Here is a 20,352-nt window from a genome sequence, read left to right on the forward strand (position 1 = left end):
GGCGCTGTGGTCGGTGAAGAAAAGACGAACGTCGGCTGGACTTGGGAAGTGGTGGACGGGCTTGTCGACACGACTGGGAAATAAACGGTCTCGAGTCCGCCAAGATAATATCCCAGGGAGATGTAGGATTCAAGAGCAAGCTTGATTATTGCCGCAGTGCTCAGGGGATTTGTTGATGTCGGAAGTCAATCATGTCCCTGTGGCAAAAGGAGGGGTTTGTGTTCATCCTGCATGTCTGGGATTTACTCTCAGGGTGAACTCAAGGCTGTGGAGGCTATGAGAAGTGTTCTTGAAGCAGAGCTCGCCTAGTCTATAGGTTCCGGTATCAAGTCAATCGATAATGCCTTCATGTACGAGCAAGGGGATGATGCCCCCAGGACTCGGTGCACTTAGACCCCACGGCCTTACGGTTACTCGTTCAAAACTGCCTTCTCGCCGATGAGGACGATGTCGATGCTGGCCTGTGTGAATTCGTGAAGCCTAAGAGTGTAGATTCCTGGGTATAGCACAGTATTAACCTGCTCATCTACACGAGCAATTGGCGAGCTTCCATCCAAGGCGCGCTCGTATCGTCTCACCCACGTCGATCTCCTGCAGTCGACTGTATGCTGAGAGCGTCTTGATGGGATGTAGCTCGGGGCAGTTCTCAGACTTAACATACATAAGCGCAACAAAGTCAGAGGACCGCTCGCCGCTGTTGATCACTTGTATGGGGATGGATGGAAGAGGACACATGTCGAGATGCTCTTCGTCGCCGTCCGAGATCAGTGGCTGGATGTCGAGAGTTGAGTTGCATAACGACACAAAAGAGGCGTCAAACTCAATATAATACAGACCAAGGCCAAAGGGTCTCACAGGGGTCGGATACCAGCAGTATGTGTGTCCGGGTAAACCAACATTGGTCGAAGGCTCATGTCGGTCATCGGGATGATATTGGTGTATTTAGATAGGAATATCGTGATAGGAAGTCGACCGGCAAGGCTGTCTTGGCCGGTAATAAGGTGCATAATCGCAGTGCCACCATCTTAGCCGGGCCATGATGCCCAAAATATACTGCTCACCCAGTCGGCATCCAAAAACTCGGAATCATCTAACTGATCTCCAAGCTGGACGATAATAAGAGGTCTCCCAGGCGCCCCAAAAGCTCTAATGAGAGAAGCTTGAGCGGGGGCCCAGTCAAGGTAAGTGCGATCAAGGGTTTCTCCAGCAAGGGACGTGTCGAAACCATCAAAAACACGATACAATCAGCTTCTTCAGCTGCGTCAAGAGCTATCTCCGTCTAGCTGTAGGTCAGATCAGACCTGATACGAAGAGTGAAACTCTCGTATTGCGCACCTTATCAGATTCTCGAGCTTCTCTTCGGGTTCCATCAGAGCCACCAGAGCAGCAGCTCTTTCTGGGGGCGTCATAGAGATATCACATATCGCATTGGACGCAAGTGGGCCGTTCACGCAATCAGGAAATGTCCCAACGCGGTTCTGCTGAGCGGACGCGGTGCCCACGTGGAACAAAACTGAGGCCAGTAGCGAGGGTGATAATTAGGAAAACATGACCACGGTAGCCCAGACTTACGTCTTGCCTTGTAGTCTTGGAATCGTGGCTTTCTTATGGGGAATCGGCGGATCAATGCTCTCTTATACGACCGCAGGAGCACGCCATGTTTGCCGAAACGAGGTCTACGTATCCTCGTCCCAGTGACCCAAGCTTTAGGCGAAAATTGACTGTGCGCATCGCCGAGATTAGCCTAACTATAATATACAGAAGATCACCAAGTTGATGATCAAACCCGAAACTCAACCTTTATCCTCATGTTCACTAACACGATCTATTGGGCGGATCAATAGCTTGAAGGCCTTCGTGGGGCTGCATCATGCATGCTACACATGGGATGATAGGAATGCAGGGGAGCTGGGATACGAGGATCAGGAGTTATTTGCTGACGGCTAATTGTGAATGCAACCTTATAGTTAATTATAGCATCTGCCTTGTCAAGTGGTTCACTTAGTCACCCTAGACCGTGCGTGGCCTGGTATAATTAATTACCCACTCTCATTGACGTGGTATTAAAGGGCACGAGAGCCGTCAAAGATACACGTAGCTTTGGTCACAACTCGATCTTAGAGTTTGGTCAATAGGTAAATCTATGTATCGTTAAAGTTTTGAGCGCAGAAACGTTGCCATTGTGTTTTTAGAACACTGTTTTTGTATTCTACGATTTTAGGAATGAGAATTAAATTTGATTCCAATCAATCGCCCGTGCATCAAATTTATTCTATTCGAATAAAGACCCTGAAACCTAACACCAAGGGGCCTCGTTATTTATCGTTCCATTCTACCTTTACGTCGTCCTCAACATATATCCTTTTCGAGTCCACTACGTTACCTGCTCCAAGATTATTTGGTTCCACCGAAGAGAGGATGTGCTCGTCGCTGTTGTTCCCGTTCGAGGTTTGGATGTCTGTGATAGTTTGTGTACGTATGCCCAGCTTCGATTCGTGAGCCGAGGGCCTGCTCTTACCAGGCGTCCTTGCCATACCACCGAGCTCATATTGGCCAAGGCTGCTGTCTTCGCCTTGTCTCTGGTATGAACCATCGCTTGTTGATGAAGAGGATCCATATCTGATGCGGCGATACAGCGGGCGAAGAATCGGAATGCCGATGCACGTCATGGTAACGCACAACTCGACGGCAGACCAAATTATCAAGGCGACAGTGTCTTCTTCAATAGGCCCAAAAATTAGGAACAGGATGGAAATAGCTGCGAGTGGATGGCCTCTTACCGGTATAGTTTGCTGTAAAACCGACGGCCACTTCGTATGTGCGGATAATGCCAGCGACACCGGCCCTAGGAGAAGTTGGTGAGAATCAGCTCGTCTTTAGGCAAAAAAAAAAAAAAAAAAAAAAAAGAAAAAAAAAGGGGAAGCCATGACATACAAGATACCAAGACTCATGCTAGAAGCAATGATGATCTTCTCCTTCTTCTTCATGTTCAGGCCCCAAACCACTATTGCTGGGAAAATGGCGAAGAAGAAATCCGCGACGATACACCAGACTGTTCGTGAGGGACTCATGATCAGCAAAGATATTCTGCAATGGAGTGAACTGTCGACTGGCAGAAAAGAGCTCACCTCCGAGCATCACTGCAAATGGGGTGATAGGGATCTTGCAGGCTTCCGGGGTTCTCACACGTGGGTCGTATATTGCCTCCACAGGAACACATTGAATCCAAAACACCACAGCGGTAAGGACCGAACATCCAAACAAGCTGAGAATGACAGCCCAGATCAAGATCCTATGCCATTGCTCGACCATAAATCTCAACAGGAAGAGGCCGAGTGAGACCTTTGATATCGCCATGCCTAAGACCGCGAAAGTTTGCCCAACCATTTCCCATTTAATGGCCATTGCAATGTTCTCGAGCTCTAGCACACTGATCGACTGACCAAAGCCAAAATTGAGCGCCACTTGGAGAAACGCTGTATACAGCAGCAAAAACAACTAAATAACCCAGGATGTTAGTCCAACTGTATTTGAGATCTGAAGGTATGTTCGTATCACGTACTCCAGCGATAATGTAGGCAATGTCATCGGCGCCAAACATGTGAATCACGAATTGCCTAGTATATACGCGGAGAAGAACAAACACCAGTGTGACAGCCGTCAGCGTCCACATGACGATGAGCGCCATCGGTCCCTGACTAGGGGGCACCATAGCCGGAATTTGTACTCTAGTGGCGACTGTCTTCAATAGTGAGGGAGGTGTTGATGAATAGCAGGAGGTGTGGCAGGTACACATCATGCAGCTGCTTCAGGCCTTGATTATATAGATTTATCTTATTCAGCAAAGCGGCGCCTGTTGTCGACATCACTCTTCGGGGCCCCATTAAAGACCAGACGTACGTACAAGGGACGTGTTTCGGTCAGCGAGATTACAAGTAATCACTGACTGTGTGACCTTGTATGATCTGTCATATTTGCATTCTCTAGTCTAGACGTTCCTCTAGCGAAAGACAGCCAGCGTTCAGCCAATTTTCAGCCAATTACGTTCGCTTATTGCATCCCTACACCGCGGTTTGTTCCTATAGGCTGGCAGTATGCATGAGACCCTGTCTGTCAGCAGATCCTTCGACATGTCTTCTTCGGTTGCCTACCCATCGTGGTAGATGGCAAGCCTTGATATAGATTCTAATTCTATATGGACATAAATCCAGAGTTTGCAGGAAGGGAAGCGTGTAGTCTATGTATCGTGATCAGCACAGCATTGCCGACAGCAAACATCTGCCGCCGCCCCCTGAACGCCCAGACTTGACCGCTGCAAGGTAGCTGCGGGTGGGACGGAAATGGTCTGCATTTGCAGGGAAACCACAAAAGGAACACTGTTAGCCCAACAAGTCGCAATGCGGCTTTCAAGACAGGCGTGAGCGGGGCAGTCTCCGTGGATCCCCCAGTAAGGTCAGGGAGTGGAGGGGAAAGAGATAACAGAGCTGTTGCGAGCTCGTTCCACCACCTCCCCCTCCCTCCCCCCATTGGACTTGAACACTTCTTTTTTTTCTATCTTTTTCGACGCAGATGTTCAGATATTCAATTATCGTGGAACATTCGGAGTCACATCTCACCTGAATTGACATGGATAGGTTGTCTCAGTCTCTCCCCGCGGGGCTGTCAGCGTTCACGTGTCTTCTGCTTCCTCTAGGAACCTATTTCCTGTGGTCGCTCTCATCATATATCTCGTCGCCTTTGAGGAAGTATCCGGGACCGATTCTCGCGCGTGAGTAGTTGATTTCTTCTCTCCCTCCTCAGTCGCCACTTTCTGCGCAATCCATTTCCCGATTAGCTTGTCTACTTCCTAACCAGGACACCGTATGTGTCAGGCTGGAAGTCCCATGCTTCACGTTCCCAAAATTTCAATACTCTATTTCTAAGGCTAATTGAGTCTCTCTTTACCAGGATGGACGAGGCTTTGGTATCTCTGCCAGGTGTCTACTGGCGATTCCCACCGCAAACTTAAGCAGCTTCACGAAAAACATGGCCCAATCGTTCGAATTGCACCACACATCATCGACATTGACATGCCCGAGCTGATCCAGACAATCTACAATACAAAGGGTGATTGGCCAAAGGTAATTTATGATCCGGTCTAAGCTTAGTCTAAAGGCTAACATTATGGCGACAGACCGAGTTCTACCACGGCAGCAGCGCTCTCGTCAATGGAAAAATCGTCCTAAATCTATTCAGCCAGACGGATCCAGTCAAGCACTCCAAAGAACGCAAACCTATCGCAAAGCACTACTCCCCATCTGCAACCGCCGCGCTCGAGCCACACATGGACAAAGTTATCAATAAACTATGCTTTGAGCTAGAGAAGAGGTTCATCGACTCGCCCAACAGCCACAAAGATTTCGACCTCGGAAGGTGGATCCTCTACTGTGCGTTGTGCTGTCTTCATCTAGCTGCGGACAAGTGGCTGACTAGACTTAGACACTTGGGACGTTGTAGGGGCAGTGACCTTCTCGGAACCGATTGGCTACCTAGACAAGGGAGAAGATTTCAACGGAACGCTCCATAACGCTGACAAGGCCATGGATTACTTCTCTATCGTAGGCACGATGCCTTTCTTAGACCGCGTCTTTGACAAGAATCCCGTCTACCGGATGGGGCCACCAGGCTTCAACGTCATCACTGGTATATCGGTACAGCATCTCATCGACCGCAGCTCCGGCAAGGACAAAGATACCCACGACCAGGACACCCCTGACTTCCTGGACAAGTTTATTGAAGCAAAAAAGGCAGACCCGGATAATGTCGACGACGCCCAGATTGTCTCATGGCTCATGGTCAATATGATTGCGGGCGCTGACACCACTGCCATTACAATCCGCAGCGCTCTATACTACTCGCTGAAACATCCTCGTGTCTGGAAGCGGTTGACGGACGAGGTTCTGGCCGCCGGCTTCCGTGGCAGGCTACCTCCTCCATACAAAGAAGTCCGAGCGATACCATACGTCGACGCCGTGGTTCGCGAGGCCCTCAGGGTTCTTCCTGGCGTCGTCATGACGCTTGAACGGTATGTTCCACGCGGGGGCTGCAGCCTTCCTAATGGAGATTACTTGCCCGACGGCACGGTTGTCGGCATGAACCCTTACATCACCAACCGGAACAGGGAATTTTACGGAGAGGACGCTGATGTCTTCCGGCCTGAGCGTTGGCTCAGAGATGAGGAAGCAGGTGAATCGGAAGAAGAGTTTCAGGTCCGTTTGGCCCGCATGAACAAGGCTGATTTGTCATTTGGTGCGGGAAGTCGCCTTTGTATGGGGAAATACATGGGGCTTTTTCAAACTTACAAAGTACTGGCCACTCTGATCACCTTATATGATTTTGAGCTAGCTACCGACAAGGAGTGGAAGGTGATAAATAGTTGGTTCCCTAGACAAGAGGGCTTGGAGGTTAGAATGTGGAGGAGAAAGTGAGCTTTTATATTAGCATCATATAGCAGCTAAACGTCAGCTTATTTAAAATGCATTCTGGAATGTTAAACGTGCAAGCAATGCGGCCTCAATTTAAAGAATTATGGATGGCCTCTGAGTCTTCTAGCAACGAGCAGCACTCAAATTCGTGGTCTGTAGACCTCATGGCCCGCACCGTTGCACACCGTACGGAGTGATCCGGGGTCCCGAATAGGTCGGTTTGGCTCCATCCGTGCTAATTGTGGGTCAAGTGGCCTTCGCGGCCAATAGAAACTACTCCTCAACTGCTGTCTTCCGGGCTACTGCTCCGAGTTGTCCCAGGTTCTGACACTGACACGACATGTTCTCGCGCCATGTTCTGGCGCCATGTTCTGGGACTCCTAAACGTATCGTTACAAGATTCCGGCGGACAAATCCGTTTGGGGTGGAGAATCACGTCTTATGGGGTTAATCCGAACCCGTCAATGCACGGGACAATGTCCGCAGACTCCCATCGTGAGCAATGCATATTTGTATCTAGCTTGATCCTGTATAATCAAACAGCGCTTTCTTGTCTGCGACTCTCACAGGCATTGCAACCCATAAGATACTCATATTCAAGTGTGGAAAATAGCGAACTGGTGCTATTCAATGAGATCCCTCTGGCCCGAGTACAGAGGGAAAAAAATGTGAGAACCCTCATTCAGTATACATAGAAATTTGTTGCGTTTGGGTCGCGTTCCTTTAGCTTCCTGTTTTGATACTGCAGCGAGAATCTCATAACCCATGCGCAGGCAATGACTCCGAGAGAGAAGGCAATACTTGCCAGCATCGCTGTGAGGTAGCGTGGCTCATCAGAGCTCGGCCAGAGGTAAGGTGTATACACACTGGCGAGGTTCCCTAGAGTGTTAGCCATAGCAATTGCCACGGCCTTCTTTTCGTCTGTTTGTCCCACCACACTTGCTGTCCAGCCGAGGATGATATTGTTCACGCCGTAAGTAGCTCCGACAAAGAGCATGATGCCTACGAAGCGTGCAGGGACGTTCAAAGTCGCCACAGACAGCGCAAAGCCAGCGATCGCAACCAACTTGCTAATGGTGGCGTGCCATGTGCGTTCGTTGAAGCGGCCTGAGGACCAGGAAACAGCGATGCTCACACCGCCCGCAAAGAGGTAGGGAGGACATGTGAGGGCCAGGGTGGCAGTCCTGCCATAGCCAAGCGTTTCGATAACAGTAGGGAGGAAGTTCTGTGAAGAAGCTGTCAGTTTGGAGATACTCCTTTCCACGCGCAACGGAAACAGGAACTTACCTTGAAACCATTGGCGGATAAATGGAAGTTGTCCATGAGGCAGAACACCCATACGCGCCAGTCTGAAGTGGCTTCGCGGAGGCCCGTCCAAACACTGGTGCCTTCTCTGCGGCCGGTTTGATCGGTAAAGATTCGAGCGTGGGCAAGCTCACGCTCCTCCTGGTTCAGCCATCTGGTCTTCAATGGACTGTCAGGTAAAGTAAAGAATGCAATGACGGAGACTAGGATTGAGACTGCACCCTGAACAACGAAGAGCCTGTTGCAGTGAAGTCAGCAACGTATGTAGGTAGATAGTGTTACAACAGCACAACATACCATTGCCAGCCGGCCAGACCCATCTTGTGATCAAGACCTTTGAAGATACCAGCAGCGATGAGACCGGAAAACGAACTGGCAAGCATGTTGCCGGTGTAGAAAATGGCCATACGGGTGGCGACTTCCTTACGCGTGTAAAACATGCTGATCATGTACAGAGCCCCCGGGTAGAACTACGTGAGATAAACGTGAGTCTTTGCCAGATAAATACCAAAAAAAAAAAAAAAAAAAAAACCGAATCAGCACTTACAGGTGCCTCTGTGATCCCAAGAAAAAAACGACAGACGAGCATGGTGCGAAAGTCGTGCGCCTTGTAAGTAAGGAGACTGATGATAGACCAGGCCATGCAGAAGCCTGGGGTGCATGTTAATTCACAGTTCGTGTCCCGGAGAACTAAGAACACTCACCAGACATGTACCACGACGGGCGAACGCGATTAAGAATCATGTTAGAGGGGATCTGACCGCACAGATAGCTTGAGCTGTCAGTAATTTGGGCTGCCAAAGTCCTGGCTCTTTCTCAACCTACCCGACGAAAAGGATGGAAACACAGGTGTTGTACTGCGACCCAACAAGGCCCAGGTCGGTCTCGAGGTTATTCAACCGTCCATTGATCATGGCGTTGCGATCCAGCTGTGGAGTTTTGTTAACAAAACCTAAGCATCTCATAGACAAGGGACTCGGAAGCTCAGGTAATAAGTCTTCCAAGAAGGGGACGTGGGAGAAGGGCAGTAATTCGGGAGTGGTCCTGAGTATGGGTAACACTTACAAAGTTGAAGAAGTACATAAGCCAAAGAATCGGCTGTGGCTGTCAGTTGCGCAGTTCCCGAAGAAGCACTTTAGGGAATGTACCAGCATGTAGCGATCCAGCTTCTTCACGAGAGCAATTTCCTTGGGGTCGGTCTTCTTGTGTGCGCCGAACTGATCCACGGCCTCGGCGTGCCCGTTGTGCTTCCACACGCCGTCGTCGTTGGATGCCTCTACATGAGCGATGGAGTGCTTGTCGTCCCTGACACTAGGAGCTGGGACGCTTCCCGTTGGCGGCACTTGAGCTGACATTGTGAAAAGTAAGTCTGGTTGTTTGCTCAGGCTTGTCGATGCGGTTGATTGTGCTGTGGGCGTTGACCGACAGCTGATGGCTCTGAAGCTCACCTCTGGAGACGGACCAAGGTTTCGATGGCTTTATAGTTGCATCTCGACAGACGTAATATGCCACATCTGCCCAACTGATTCCAAGATAAGAACCGCGTCAAAACAGCCAACAGTATGACAAGTTGGGCAACATCCTTTTCCGGCCATAGAAGTTTGCGGGGAAACTGGGGGACAGAGTATGGGGGAGGGGCTCGTCTAGCGCAGAGGGCGGGGCTGGGGCCATTGGACTCCTGGAGTCTGGGCCTGACCGGCTACGCGATAACCGCTAAACCAATCAGACCCATGGCTTTAGTGGCCGGGAATCCCAAGATTGGCGTGTCTGGGCTGGTGTGAGCCGCGTGACACTAACTTCGGAAAAGCAAGTTTGTGATTATGCGGAGCAGCCTGCATGAATGACTCGAAATAGGGGTCAAGGGCTTTTCCGACAATCTGACGCCAACGTCGGAAATCCGTTGTTCCCCCTACTTCTGCGCCATCATCAACGTTTCCGGCCTCTTAGTCTTCTCTGAAGCCTCACGGCAGCGGGGAAAAGCAGGAATTCAGTGCTCCAACATCAAGAACATTCGGGTAGGCATCCGGTCCGTTGTCGAGCCTGAGCTTATAGCTACATGTATGAGGGAGCCTGCAGGACTCAGCGTCGCGTGGGTGTGCGGCAAACCATAGCATACTCCCATACCATGGCGGATACCACCTTCTTCAGCGACGGCCAGTCCCTGGTCACTGATAGCTTGCAGGGGCTAGTCGACATTAGTCCTGAGCTCATCTTCCACGAGACGATAAAGAGTACGCACGGAACAATCTCACCACTCAGTGCATCCGCTCATAACAGTGCTAACACAACTTAGCCATCTCGTATGCGCACCATGACCCATCCAAGCACGTCAGCCTCATCTCCGGGGGAGGTGCTGGCCACGAACCCGCTCACGCAGCGTTTGTCGGCCAGGGCATGCTGAGCGCCGCAGTTTCGGGCAACATCTTTGCCTCGCCATCCGTTTCTCAGATTGTCGAAGCTATTCGGACGGTTGGCGGCAGCGCTGGAACCATACTGATCGTCAAGAATTACACTGGTGACATCTTTCATTTCCATCTGGCTGCCGAAAAGGCTCGAGCCCAATGGGGGTACCGAGTCGAGGTCCTGGTAGTTGGCGATGATGTGGCTGTGGGGCGCGAGCGCAGCGGCAAGGTCGGCAGACGTGGATTGGCCGGCACAATCCTCGTTCACAAGGTTCTCGGTGCTATTTCTGCTCAGGGGAAGTCCATAGACGAGATCCTGAGTGTTGGAAAGCAGATTGTCGATGGCTTGGTGACCTGTGGCGTCTCCCAAGGGCACGTCCACATCCCGGGTACTACCGCGGACCAGGGCGCCGCGAACGCCAAGGTTGAGCTGGGCATGGGAATTCACAATGAGCCTGGTTGCCAGGTTCTTGACGTAAAACCCAGTCTTGAAAGCCTATTGGACAGCATGCTCGACCTGCTACTCAAGGCTAATGACGCTGACCGTGGCTTTGTCAACTTTGATGACAGGGAGAACTCTGTTCTTCTTGTGAACAACCTCGGAGGCACGTCCCAACTTGAGATGAGCGCAATCACACACCATACTGTTCTGAAGCTGGGTAAGTCAATTCATCCGTTCTGTGCTGACTTTGTCTCACAAATATTCCTTAGACTCCCGGGGTCTGAAGCCAACTCGGGTGCTGTCCGGCACGTTGATGACGAGCCTGGACGCCTGTGGCTTCAGTGTTACTATTCTGAAAGCCACTGATGAGATGATCGCAAGCCTTGACTCTCCCACAACGGCAATTGGATGGCTTCAGACATACTCGGCATTCAAACCCTACACGGGCAAGCGCGTCGTTACAACCACCACTGCGAAGTCATCAGACACGAATCTGAAAACGCCGGGTCCCAAACGTAAGTGAGAGCAATCGTATCCAAATAGAGACAAGCTAAACAGACACCTGTAGTAATTGCCGTTGCCTTCAACTCATCAGTCATCCAAGCATGTCAGGCCCTCCTCGCTGCCGAGCCTCAAATAACCTTCGATGACCGCATTGTCGGAGACGGCGACTGCGGAGCCACACTTTCCCGAGGGGCCCATGCTGTACTCAAGGTTCTGGCCGATACTCCCGTCAAAGAGACCACCACTGCTGGCGGTGCTGTCATGGCGATCGCGCACGCAATTGAGGAGAGCATGGACGGCACATCAGGCGCATTGTACGAACTGTTCTTTACTGCCTTGGCCACGGCCCTGCAAAGCTCATCTGTCGACGTCATAAGCGTGGATGTCTGGGCCGAGGCGGCCAACAGTGCGCTACAAAGACTTCAGGCCATGACACCGGCGAGAGTAGGAGATCGTACCCTCATGGATGCTCTCATTCCCTTCATCGAGGTCCTGCAAAAGGAGGGTGACCTACAAAAGGCAGTAGATGCAGCGAGGAAGGGCCGTGATAGCACGAAAGGAATGAAGGCCAGTCTCGGCAGGGCGGTATATGTAGCTGGCGAGAACTGGGACAAGGTGCCGGACCCTGGCGCTGAAGGCGTTGTCGCGATTGTTGAGGGCATTGCCAAGTCGGCACTTTGATACGCGGTTAGTCACTTGAAAGAAAACTATGCTGTGCTCTGCTTTCAAACACAACTTTCGTTTATCTAGCTTCGAATCCTAGAAGGCAATATTTTTTAGAAGAATTGGGCGATACTAACTTCTCACAATCATCCAAGCGAGGCCATCTACTTGCGGAAACTTCTCGTAGGCTCCGTTCTTCTATAGCAGAATCATGGAATAATAAGCACCTACCGAAAATCAGCAGCCGTCGCAGACTGAGGACAGATATTGGGGCTCATTGTAAGGCAGGACAGACAGGAAACATGTCTAATCTTGACTATGCATGGAAAAGCCATGATTGATTGCGCTGGTCTATACTTCGTCTATTATAAAGCCCGAGCCAGCGACCTGCCGCATTTGATTATATCTTGGGTTTGTCGACTACAGACTGTTCTCTTGATCCACCATTTGTCCCAAAGCGTCGCTCCATTGCTCCCAGACGCCTGGTGGCAAGCTGCCTTTCAAAGGGAGCCTGCCGCCGTCCAGATGACCCATACCCAAAACCTTGAAGATGGCCTCACGAATGCCCAAGATGCCGTTCTTGACGATGAATTCCTCCGCTGACGAAACTTTCCACTGCAGGCGGCGGACCTCCTCTTGGGCCTTCTCGTCGGCGGGTCGCTGGGCCGCTAGATTGAATAGTTGCACGATGGTCTTGGGAAAGATAGCAGCGAGGCCATCAATCACCCCAGCGGCATTGAACATAACAATTGGGCCGAGCTGCTGCCCGAAGCCAGAGTAGACGCGAAAGCTTTTGTGATCAATCGTAGGGTGAAGTGATACCTGGACGTGGTGCGACACGTTACCGTGAGACCTAGAACCGAGTGAGTAAGTCATCTTGTCCATTCGATTTCTAAGCAATCTTACATTTTACACCCCACAATATTGGGGTGCGAGGCCAACTTCACATATGTCTCTACGGCGACGACCAGGTTGTTGGTCACGCCCGGGTAGTTGTATCTGACTATGTTAGCGATCTTGGCAGGGCAAGCTAGTGTCCGAGTAACCAACATCAAAATCGGGAGGGGGCTGTTCTCGGCAACCATAGTAAACCACTCAACGAGGTTATCTTGGCTCGCAGCAGCTCCAAAGTAGCCCGGCGCGAGTACTAAGCCCCATTGGGCGCCCGCCTCGGCTGAGTCGCGTAACCATTCGAGAGTCTCATCCACGCTATTGACGAGTACCCCAGCCATGATAGGATATTCATGGTAGCCTGCTTCGTCGAGACCCTGACGGACACCCGATATCAGCTCTACACGCTCATATCGGGACATGTGAATGGCCTCGCCAGTTGAACCCATCAACACCAGCCCTGCGATACCGGACTTGGCGAGATGAACACTGTGGGCGACCTGTTGAGCGATGTCGACGGGCGGTTGCAAGCTGGAGGAATTATGTTTCGATTTGAAGAAAGTTGGCACAGGCACAAAAACGCCATCCGGAGGTACCATGTTGCTCATCTTGCGGTTGATTTAATAAGGGAGTAGATGGGGAGGCGGGACTCGGGAGTGAAAGTTATTGGGAAACATACGCTCGTGCATTCAATTCAAACATGGTGCGTAAGTAACGGACTGATTGCAATGTGGAAATGAGACTTGATATTTGAATGATGATGGGAGTATAGGGTACCCAGAACTGAACACGGGTCGCGGACTCACGGCATGCCGACGTCGGAGATGTAAGGCGGAGACTCCCGGGTCCCGAGTCCCGGCATTCGGCGCTAGGGCGGAACGGGCACTCGCTTTGACCCCCGGGTCCTCCATCGGAAAAGGACTTCGGATAATGGAAGTCAAGACCTTGTCATTGACGATCACCTCACAATCTCGCCCCGGGGTTTAAATCACTGCTCATCCAAGATCTTTATTTACACGAAAATTGAAGCACATTGTGTAATCCCTGTATCTTCTCCCCTGCTCTTTATTTGGCCATGCCCTCCGGACGCTCCTTTCAGCTGAACTCGGGACACTCGATCCCCGCGATCGGTCTAGGCACTTGGGTGAGTCGAGACGTGACCGAGAGATAAAATGCACAATATTCACATTGGCAGCAATCGCGCCCGACTGAGGTCGCCCGCGCAGTTGAGCATGCGTTGCGGCATGGGTATCGGCATATTGACGCCGCAGCAGTCTATGGTAACGAGGAGGAAGTGGGCGCAGGCATTAAAGCCTCGGGCATTCCTCGCAATGATATTTTCCTGACCTCAAAACTATGGAATACGCACCACAAGGCGGAGGATGTAGAGGAGGCTCTTGATCAGTCTCTTGCCGACCTCGACACTGACTACGTTGACCTATACCTCATCCACTGGCCCATCTCCTTCCCCAAACCGGCGGAGAAGAGTCTGCGGTTCCCGCTGGGTGCTGATGGTGGAGTCGAGGTCATTGAGGTGCCTATTTCTGAGACTTGGAGAGCGATGGAGGCCCTCGTCAAGAAAGGGAAGATAAGGAGCATTGGGGTGAGCAATTTTAACAAGACCAGGATGGAGGAGCTCCTCAAAATGTAAGTTCTGAGAGTACACGCCCAGAGAAACAATAGCTGATCTTTTCCAGCGCCGAGATCAAACCGACTGTCAATCAAATCGAGGCCCATCCTTATCTACAGCAACCAGAGCTTCTTGAGTGGTCCAAACAACAGGGAATTCTGATCACCGCCTACAGCCCCTCAGGGAACAATATCTATAACCTGCCAAAGGCACTGGATGACCCGGAGGTTGTGGCCATTGCCAAAGAGATCGGCCGCCAGCCTGCTCAGGTTCTCATCCAGTGGGCCATTCAGCGTGGCACTGTGGTTCTCCCCAAGTCGGTAACGCCGAGCCGCATCGAGGAAAACTTCCAGCAGTTTGAGCTACCAGAGTCTGCTATGGAGCGTATTAACCAGTTGGATAAGAACCACAGGTACAATATGCCTGCCCGTCTAGGCGTTGACGTGTTTGGAGAGCACAATGAAGCATTCCTGAAAAAAGCCCGAGCGGACTGGATCGCGGCCCAGAAGGCCTTGAAATAGCGCACCATGACATGGGCAAATTGAGTATTCGCATGTTCTCCCAACGATCAGACCAATTCTACACCATGAAGAGAGCTAGGATGTGAAGGCACTGGATGAGCACTATCTAGACTTGAAGGTGTATTACGCAGCAGTCTCATTGTATGAACAACCAGGCACGAATTCATTGTACGCGACGAGGCATAGCTTCGGTCGCGCGGCCTGAGTTTTAATAAAGACAAAGATATCGGGCTGATCATTGGATCTCCGTCTTGAGAAGCTGGGAAATTATGACAGTGATCAAGAGTCCTCGTAATGACGGCTTGGTCCGAGTTGTAAGCATTGCCAGACCGACGATTCAGAACTAGCCTTCGCAGGTCTAGGAATAGTCCTGGCGGGTCTCCAGGTCAATAGTGTCCACCTTGTACTACATCGACTGTCTCATGGAAACGCATCGCGTCCCGAGCATCACGGATACTCCCCCAAGATTCCCGACCTGAACAACGGAACCGAAGCTGCCTCGTCACAAGATGATTGCCGAATCTTTTCCCGGTCATTTGCATTTTGCGCAGCCTAGACATCATCGCCACGTCCGAAACCCCCTGACCCCGCATGCATGCGCAGTTTTCCGGCCGGCCGACGTGTTCCGACAAACCTGGTCGAGTCATCGGATGTCGCTCGGCTTCACCTCGTCGGATCACTCATCATACAAAACGAAGAACTTCGAGTGAAGCGAGGATCGAACTCCAATGAATGCTTTCCCAGTGACAACGACACCCTGGATCTTCAACTGAATCTTAGATGTAACAATGGGAAAGATCGCGAGCATCGAGTATTTCCGGGTGCCGCCGCGCTGGCTTTTTGTTAAGATCACGGACGACCTGGGGAATACTGGTTGGGGCGAGGCGTCACTGGAAGGCCACACCCAAGCTGTAGAAGGTTGTCTCGATGCATACATCGCGCAGTACACCGGAATGGAGGCCGAGTGAGTACCGCCCTAGCACTATTGCGTAGCTGCACCGCTAATAAAGACAGTGAAATTGAAAAGATCTGGCAAAAGTCATGGCGCATGGGATTTTACAGAGGCGGTCCGGTGTTCATGAGTGCCTTGGCTGGTCTCGATATTGCTCTCTGGGACCTTAAAGGTGAGTGCGGAGCCTCGCTTCCTCCATGGGCACTAGCAGACTAATATGATGCATAGCAAGGAAGCTGGGCCTCCCCATTTACCAGCTGCTAGGCGGAAAAGTCAGGGACATGATCAAAGTATATGCTTGGATTGGTGGTGATCGGCCCTCTGATGTTGAATCGCAAGCGTGAGTCCTTTGTGTTGAACCAACGACAAGGCACCACTGACGGCTGCAGTCTTTCGCGCAAATCCCAGGGGTTTACTTGCGTCAAAATGAACGGGACGGAAGACCTCGGGTGGTTAGACTCGCCTTCAGCACTTGATGCCTGTGTCGAGCGTGTCAAGATAGTCAAGGCCACCGGCATGGATGCCGGCGTTGACTTCCACGGGCGAGTCCATCGACCTATGGCGAAGCAGCTGGCGGCTCTCTTGGCGCCATGTCGACCATTGTTCATCGAGGAACCGTTATTATCAGAGCACATCGAAGGCATCAAGGCGTTCTCGCAGTCTACAACAACACCTGTCGCCCTAGGTGAGCGGCTGCATAGCCGATGGGACGTGAAGCCTTACCTCGAGGCGGCGTGTGTGGATATACTACAGCCTGACATATCCCACGTGGGCGGAATCTCAGAGCTTCGGCGCATCGCAGCCATGGCCGAGGCCTATGATGTGGCAATCGCCCCTCACTGCCCGCTAGGACCGATTGCTCTCGCCGCAAACATACAAGTCGACGCAGCAACACCCAATTTTGTGATCCAGGAAATGAGCCTTGGTATTCACTACAACACAGGGGGCCATGATTTACTCACATATATCAAGAATCCAGAGGTCTGGGCGGTAAAAGACGGGTATGTCCCCCTTATGACCGGTCCGGGACTTGGCATCGATATAGACGAGGAGAAAATTCGATCGCTAAGTCAAGGCGCCGAGCCGTGGGTGAGTCCAGGGTTTGTAGGACCAGGCGGGGAGCTTCGAGAGTGGTGATCAGCGCAGGATCGAGAACTGAGACGTCTCAGCAACACGACGGGTTTGAATCAGTACCAGTATGCACTTTAGCCACAGCACCACTAGCCTCTATCATGTATCTCTCCTTCCGTTCAGTGACCAGTCGACAAACATAGGGCACGTGGTGACTTCCTTGGCCCACATCGGAAAACCCCACACGTGACCCCCCCGCATTTCATTTCCCCGGAGCGCAGCAGTCATGAAATCCTTAGTCCTGAGCCCCCAGCTTCCAACGTCGGCCATCGTTGTGGCTCCTCCCGACTGGTTGTTCTGCACGGAACGCAGGTCAACAAATCACAGGCAGTTGCCGCTCCCAAAGTCCTTCTCCGTTAAGAAGAACGGCGGTCTGCGGCCCATCGACTCCAGTGTTACGGCCAACACGTCTTTCGCGCGGCTTGTTGGGATCGCCATGGACAACCGCCGTCGGACAAGCCTCGCCAACCATGACCCGAGCTTGCGTCCCCGTGATAGTGTTTGCAACCATAGTCACGAACACGACCAATCCGATCCCGAGGACTCAGACACACATCCATCGAAGCAGCGCAAGCCACCCCATGTGAGAAGCCGTGCTAGCAGGGCCTGTGACCGTTGCAAGGCGTAAGTCTTTTCACCACAGCCTGGTTTTTTTGCCCGGTGTGCCCGGCTGTGAAGATTGTCAAAATTTGCCAAGCTTATCCGTGGAATACTGGGGGCATATTGCCCATCCACGTCCTCATTGCACATCTCCACTCTCACTGAACTTGTTTGTTGTGGTCAGCTAACTAACAATTCTACACAAGTCGGAAGACTCGGTGCTCGGGCAAATATCCTTGTTCCCTCTGTTCTCGACTGCGACTAGAGTGCAAGTACACGGCATCTTATCGACGCGGCCGTCTTCCTTCCATTGAGATGGAATCCGAAATCTTGGTCAATGTCTCCACTGACCCTGCGAGTCTCAGGCCCTCTGGACAACAGCGTCGTTCCTCTACTGATCATCCTGCCCACCCACACCATCAGGCAGAGCATATGCCTAGTCCCATATCCATCGGCAACCGCACCCTGGCTCCTCCAGTTGACGAGCGCGGAGTCTCCACAGCGCAGTCATCGCGCAACTCCCCCGAACCAGCTCAGATTGATCGTCAAGGCCACTATGTCGGCCCGGCATCTGGCGCATCTTTCCTCCTCAGGATACAGAGAAAGCTGCAGAGGCAGTCATTGGTGTCTTCGGATGCATCTATCTTTACCTTTGGCGATTTACCTCTGCCCGAGTCTGATCCACGGTTTCTCATCTTACCCCCACGTTCGGAGGCAGAGAGCCTCCTATGCAGGTACTTTGAGTTTGCGTCGGCAACACATCGCTTCCTGCATCGCCCGACAGTGGAGATGTGGCTTCAAGAGCTGTACGAGACAAATGGCTCGATGCGAGACCAGGCAGTAGCCAGAAGCAAGACTGCGCTGCTATTCATGGTGCTTGCCTGCGCCGAAAATTATCCAAAGTCCAAGGCCGGCACCGTCGACCCAACGTCGAGGTGAGTCAAATCACCCTGAAAACATGTACTCGACACAACTTCGACGCTCACATTCTTCAGTGCTCGGTTCTTCTATGCGGCCGAGGACCAGCTGGCCGCCGAAAAAGGCATCATTCGTCTGACAAGCGTACAGGCGCGGCTCGCGCAATGCATCTACTTACTTTCCCATTCTCGACTGAACCACTGCTGGAGCCTGTTCGGAACCACTGCACACTTGATGCTTGCGCTTGGCATCCACAGAAAGTACCGTGTCGACAGCAGCAGCAATCCCGACTACATCGACCTGGAGTGCCGCAAGCGGACTTTCTGGTGTGCCTACAACCTGGACACCTATCTGAGCGCCGCGCTCGGTCGACCGCGAACCTTCCACGATGATGATATAGATCAGGTAAACACGTACTTCACACTCTGCCGCGTGCAGATGGGAGCTTACATATTGCAGGAACTGCCACTTTGCGTTGACGATTACAGGCTCTCACGTGGCCACGTGAGTGCAGCTCCAACAAACAACCTCCAGTCGGTCATGTCAGGGCCTGTGGCTCATATGAGGTGAGCCTTGTGTCGTAGTAATGCTCCTTAGACTACCGGCTGACACCGCTAGACTTTCCCGCATTGTGGCAAACGTCCTGCGCGATCTCTACAACATCCGCCCACCGTCCACGGATAGCCAGCTCAAGCTAGCGGCCAGATACTCAAAAGATATTGACACATGGCGCAGTGGCTTGACGTACTTGCTGGACACTGATGGCGTCGACCCCGGACTATTCCAGCCCATCTTTCTCCGCCAGCGAAACGTGTTAAACATGGCATGTTGGCACGCGCAGATTCTGGTTCATCGGCCTTTCCTCCTCAATAACTTTGCCAGTCTTGCGAACCTCGGGTCAACTCGCAATAAGAAGACGAAAATGGACAGAAACAAGAACTCAAAACTCACGGATGAGCATGTTCAGCGGTGCTTGGAAGCAGCTATGAACATCGTGGGGCTGGTGGACAATCTGAACGTGAATGGACAGCTTTATAATACATTTTGGGTGAGTATATGTTGTCTTGTATGGAGATCAAATGAACCCAAGCTAACGAAGTGTCCCTGCGATAGTTCACAAACTATTTTGCGTTCTGTGCAATTGTCATGCTCTACGTATGGTCGATCCAACAGCGCAACTCGCCGCTCGACACCTACCTTCCGATCTTTCGCGCTGCGACAAAGTGCCAGCACCAGACCACGTCTATTGCAACGCCGGGGTCGCTGGCCCAGAGGTACGGCGTGGTTCTGCAAGAGCTCCGTCTCGAGCTGCTGCGGCTGAACAGCCACCTCCTGAACCTTGTGGTCGGGCAGAAGAACGGCAACGGCGCTTCCGATCTGCTTCTCGAGGCTGACGAGTCCATACTGGGCCAGTTTGAAAGCGCGGATCTGCTAGCACTTGGGGCCAACAATTTAGGTTTTGCGACAGGGACAGAGGCGCCGAACGCTGGCGGTCAGCTCGGCATTGGCCAGGAAGATAGTCATGGGTTCCCTGACGCCAGCCCAGGCAGCTCTATCGTGCAGATGACAGGCTGGGGCCAATTCGATTCGCTAGTGAGTAAAAAAAAACCCTCTTTGGTTCCTATGTATATCTAGAGAGCTCGATTGCTGATTCTTGATCAATAGGTTACTGGAGGCGTCGGCATGGATGCTTTCCTCGCAGAGGGGGCCATGGAGGGATGGGATCTGTCGTTGACCGAGGGGTTTGGTCAATAATGCGAAGGCATGGGATATAAACAGACCAATCTGCTATCACTGTCGCTGTTGTACAGGATGGGCCGCAGGGTAGGCTAATAACTACCGCACGACAGGAACGCTCGAGATGCGAAGTTTATCTTCCGTCTAATGCCTAGATATCAAATGTCACGCTAATGGAATGTAGGTTTGAGG

At 51.8% G+C, this 20,352-nt stretch overlaps 7 protein-coding genes across 7 annotated transcripts; 4 read left to right on the top strand and 3 right to left on the bottom strand.

Moving 5' to 3' along the window:
- Positions 1-410: 410 nt before the first annotated feature.
- Positions 411-735, bottom strand: J7T54_007192 (glycoside hydrolase family 3 protein; the record flags this gene model as incomplete). Its single annotated transcript, XM_051510052.1, has 2 exons — positions 411-496; positions 579-735. 2 exons carry the CDS (start codon positions 733-735, stop codon positions 411-413), a joined length of 243 nt encoding a protein of 80 aa, XP_051359002.1.
- Positions 736-5,069: 4,334 nt separating this feature from the next.
- On the top strand, positions 5,070-6,848 carry J7T54_007193 (uncharacterized protein; the record flags this gene model as incomplete). Its single annotated transcript, XM_051510053.1, has 4 exons — positions 5,070-5,120; positions 5,174-5,426; positions 5,497-6,248; positions 6,786-6,848. 4 exons carry the CDS (start codon positions 5,070-5,072, stop codon positions 6,846-6,848), a joined length of 1,119 nt encoding a protein of 372 aa, XP_051359003.1.
- Positions 6,849-7,146: 298 nt separating this feature from the next.
- On the bottom strand, positions 7,147-9,124 carry J7T54_007194 (uncharacterized protein; the record flags this gene model as incomplete). The annotated part of the gene is made up of 8 exons (XM_051510054.1): positions 7,147-7,689; positions 7,752-8,007; positions 8,067-8,239; positions 8,353-8,420; positions 8,474-8,541; positions 8,595-8,698; positions 8,835-8,867; positions 8,918-9,124. 8 exons carry the CDS (start codon positions 9,122-9,124, stop codon positions 7,147-7,149), a joined length of 1,452 nt encoding a protein of 483 aa, XP_051359004.1.
- Positions 9,125-9,894: 770 nt separating this feature from the next.
- On the top strand, positions 9,895-11,798 carry J7T54_007195 (uncharacterized protein; the record flags this gene model as incomplete). The annotated part of the gene is made up of 4 exons (XM_051510055.1): positions 9,895-10,000; positions 10,063-10,830; positions 10,883-11,128; positions 11,182-11,798. The coding sequence occupies 4 exons, from the start codon at positions 9,895-9,897 to the stop codon at positions 11,796-11,798; spliced, it is 1,737 nt and encodes a 578-aa protein (XP_051359005.1).
- Positions 11,799-12,200: 402 nt separating this feature from the next.
- Positions 12,201-13,533, bottom strand: J7T54_007196 (uncharacterized protein; the record flags this gene model as incomplete). The annotated part of the gene is made up of 4 exons (XM_051510056.1): positions 12,201-12,633; positions 12,687-12,779; positions 12,831-13,202; positions 13,478-13,533. 4 exons carry the CDS (start codon positions 13,531-13,533, stop codon positions 12,201-12,203), a joined length of 954 nt encoding a protein of 317 aa, XP_051359006.1.
- A 213-nt stretch (positions 13,534-13,746) lies between these two features.
- J7T54_007197 (aldehyde reductase) lies at positions 13,747-14,822 on the top strand (the record flags this gene model as incomplete). Its single annotated transcript, XM_051510058.1, has 3 exons — positions 13,747-13,815; positions 13,867-14,318; positions 14,369-14,822. 3 exons carry the CDS (start codon positions 13,747-13,749, stop codon positions 14,820-14,822), a joined length of 975 nt encoding a protein of 324 aa, XP_051359007.1.
- Positions 14,823-15,610: 788 nt separating this feature from the next.
- J7T54_007198 (uncharacterized protein) lies at positions 15,611-20,178 on the top strand (the record flags this gene model as incomplete). The annotated part of the gene is made up of 12 exons (XM_051510059.1): positions 15,611-15,786; positions 15,837-15,946; positions 16,003-16,114; positions 16,164-16,863; positions 17,237-17,488; positions 17,712-17,771; positions 17,929-18,440; positions 18,501-18,828; positions 18,958-18,989; positions 19,042-19,471; positions 19,537-20,016; positions 20,089-20,178. 12 exons carry the CDS (start codon positions 15,611-15,613, stop codon positions 20,176-20,178), a joined length of 3,282 nt encoding a protein of 1,093 aa, XP_051359008.1.
- Between the last annotated feature and the right edge of the window lie 174 nt (positions 20,179-20,352).

Source organism: Emericellopsis cladophorae (assembly GCF_022114955.1).
Source record: "Emericellopsis cladophorae strain MUM 19.33 chromosome Unknown NODE_80_length_78263_cov_119_885277, whole genome shotgun sequence".
Classification (NCBI taxonomy): Eukaryota; Fungi; Ascomycota; class Sordariomycetes; order Hypocreales; family Bionectriaceae; genus Emericellopsis; species Emericellopsis cladophorae.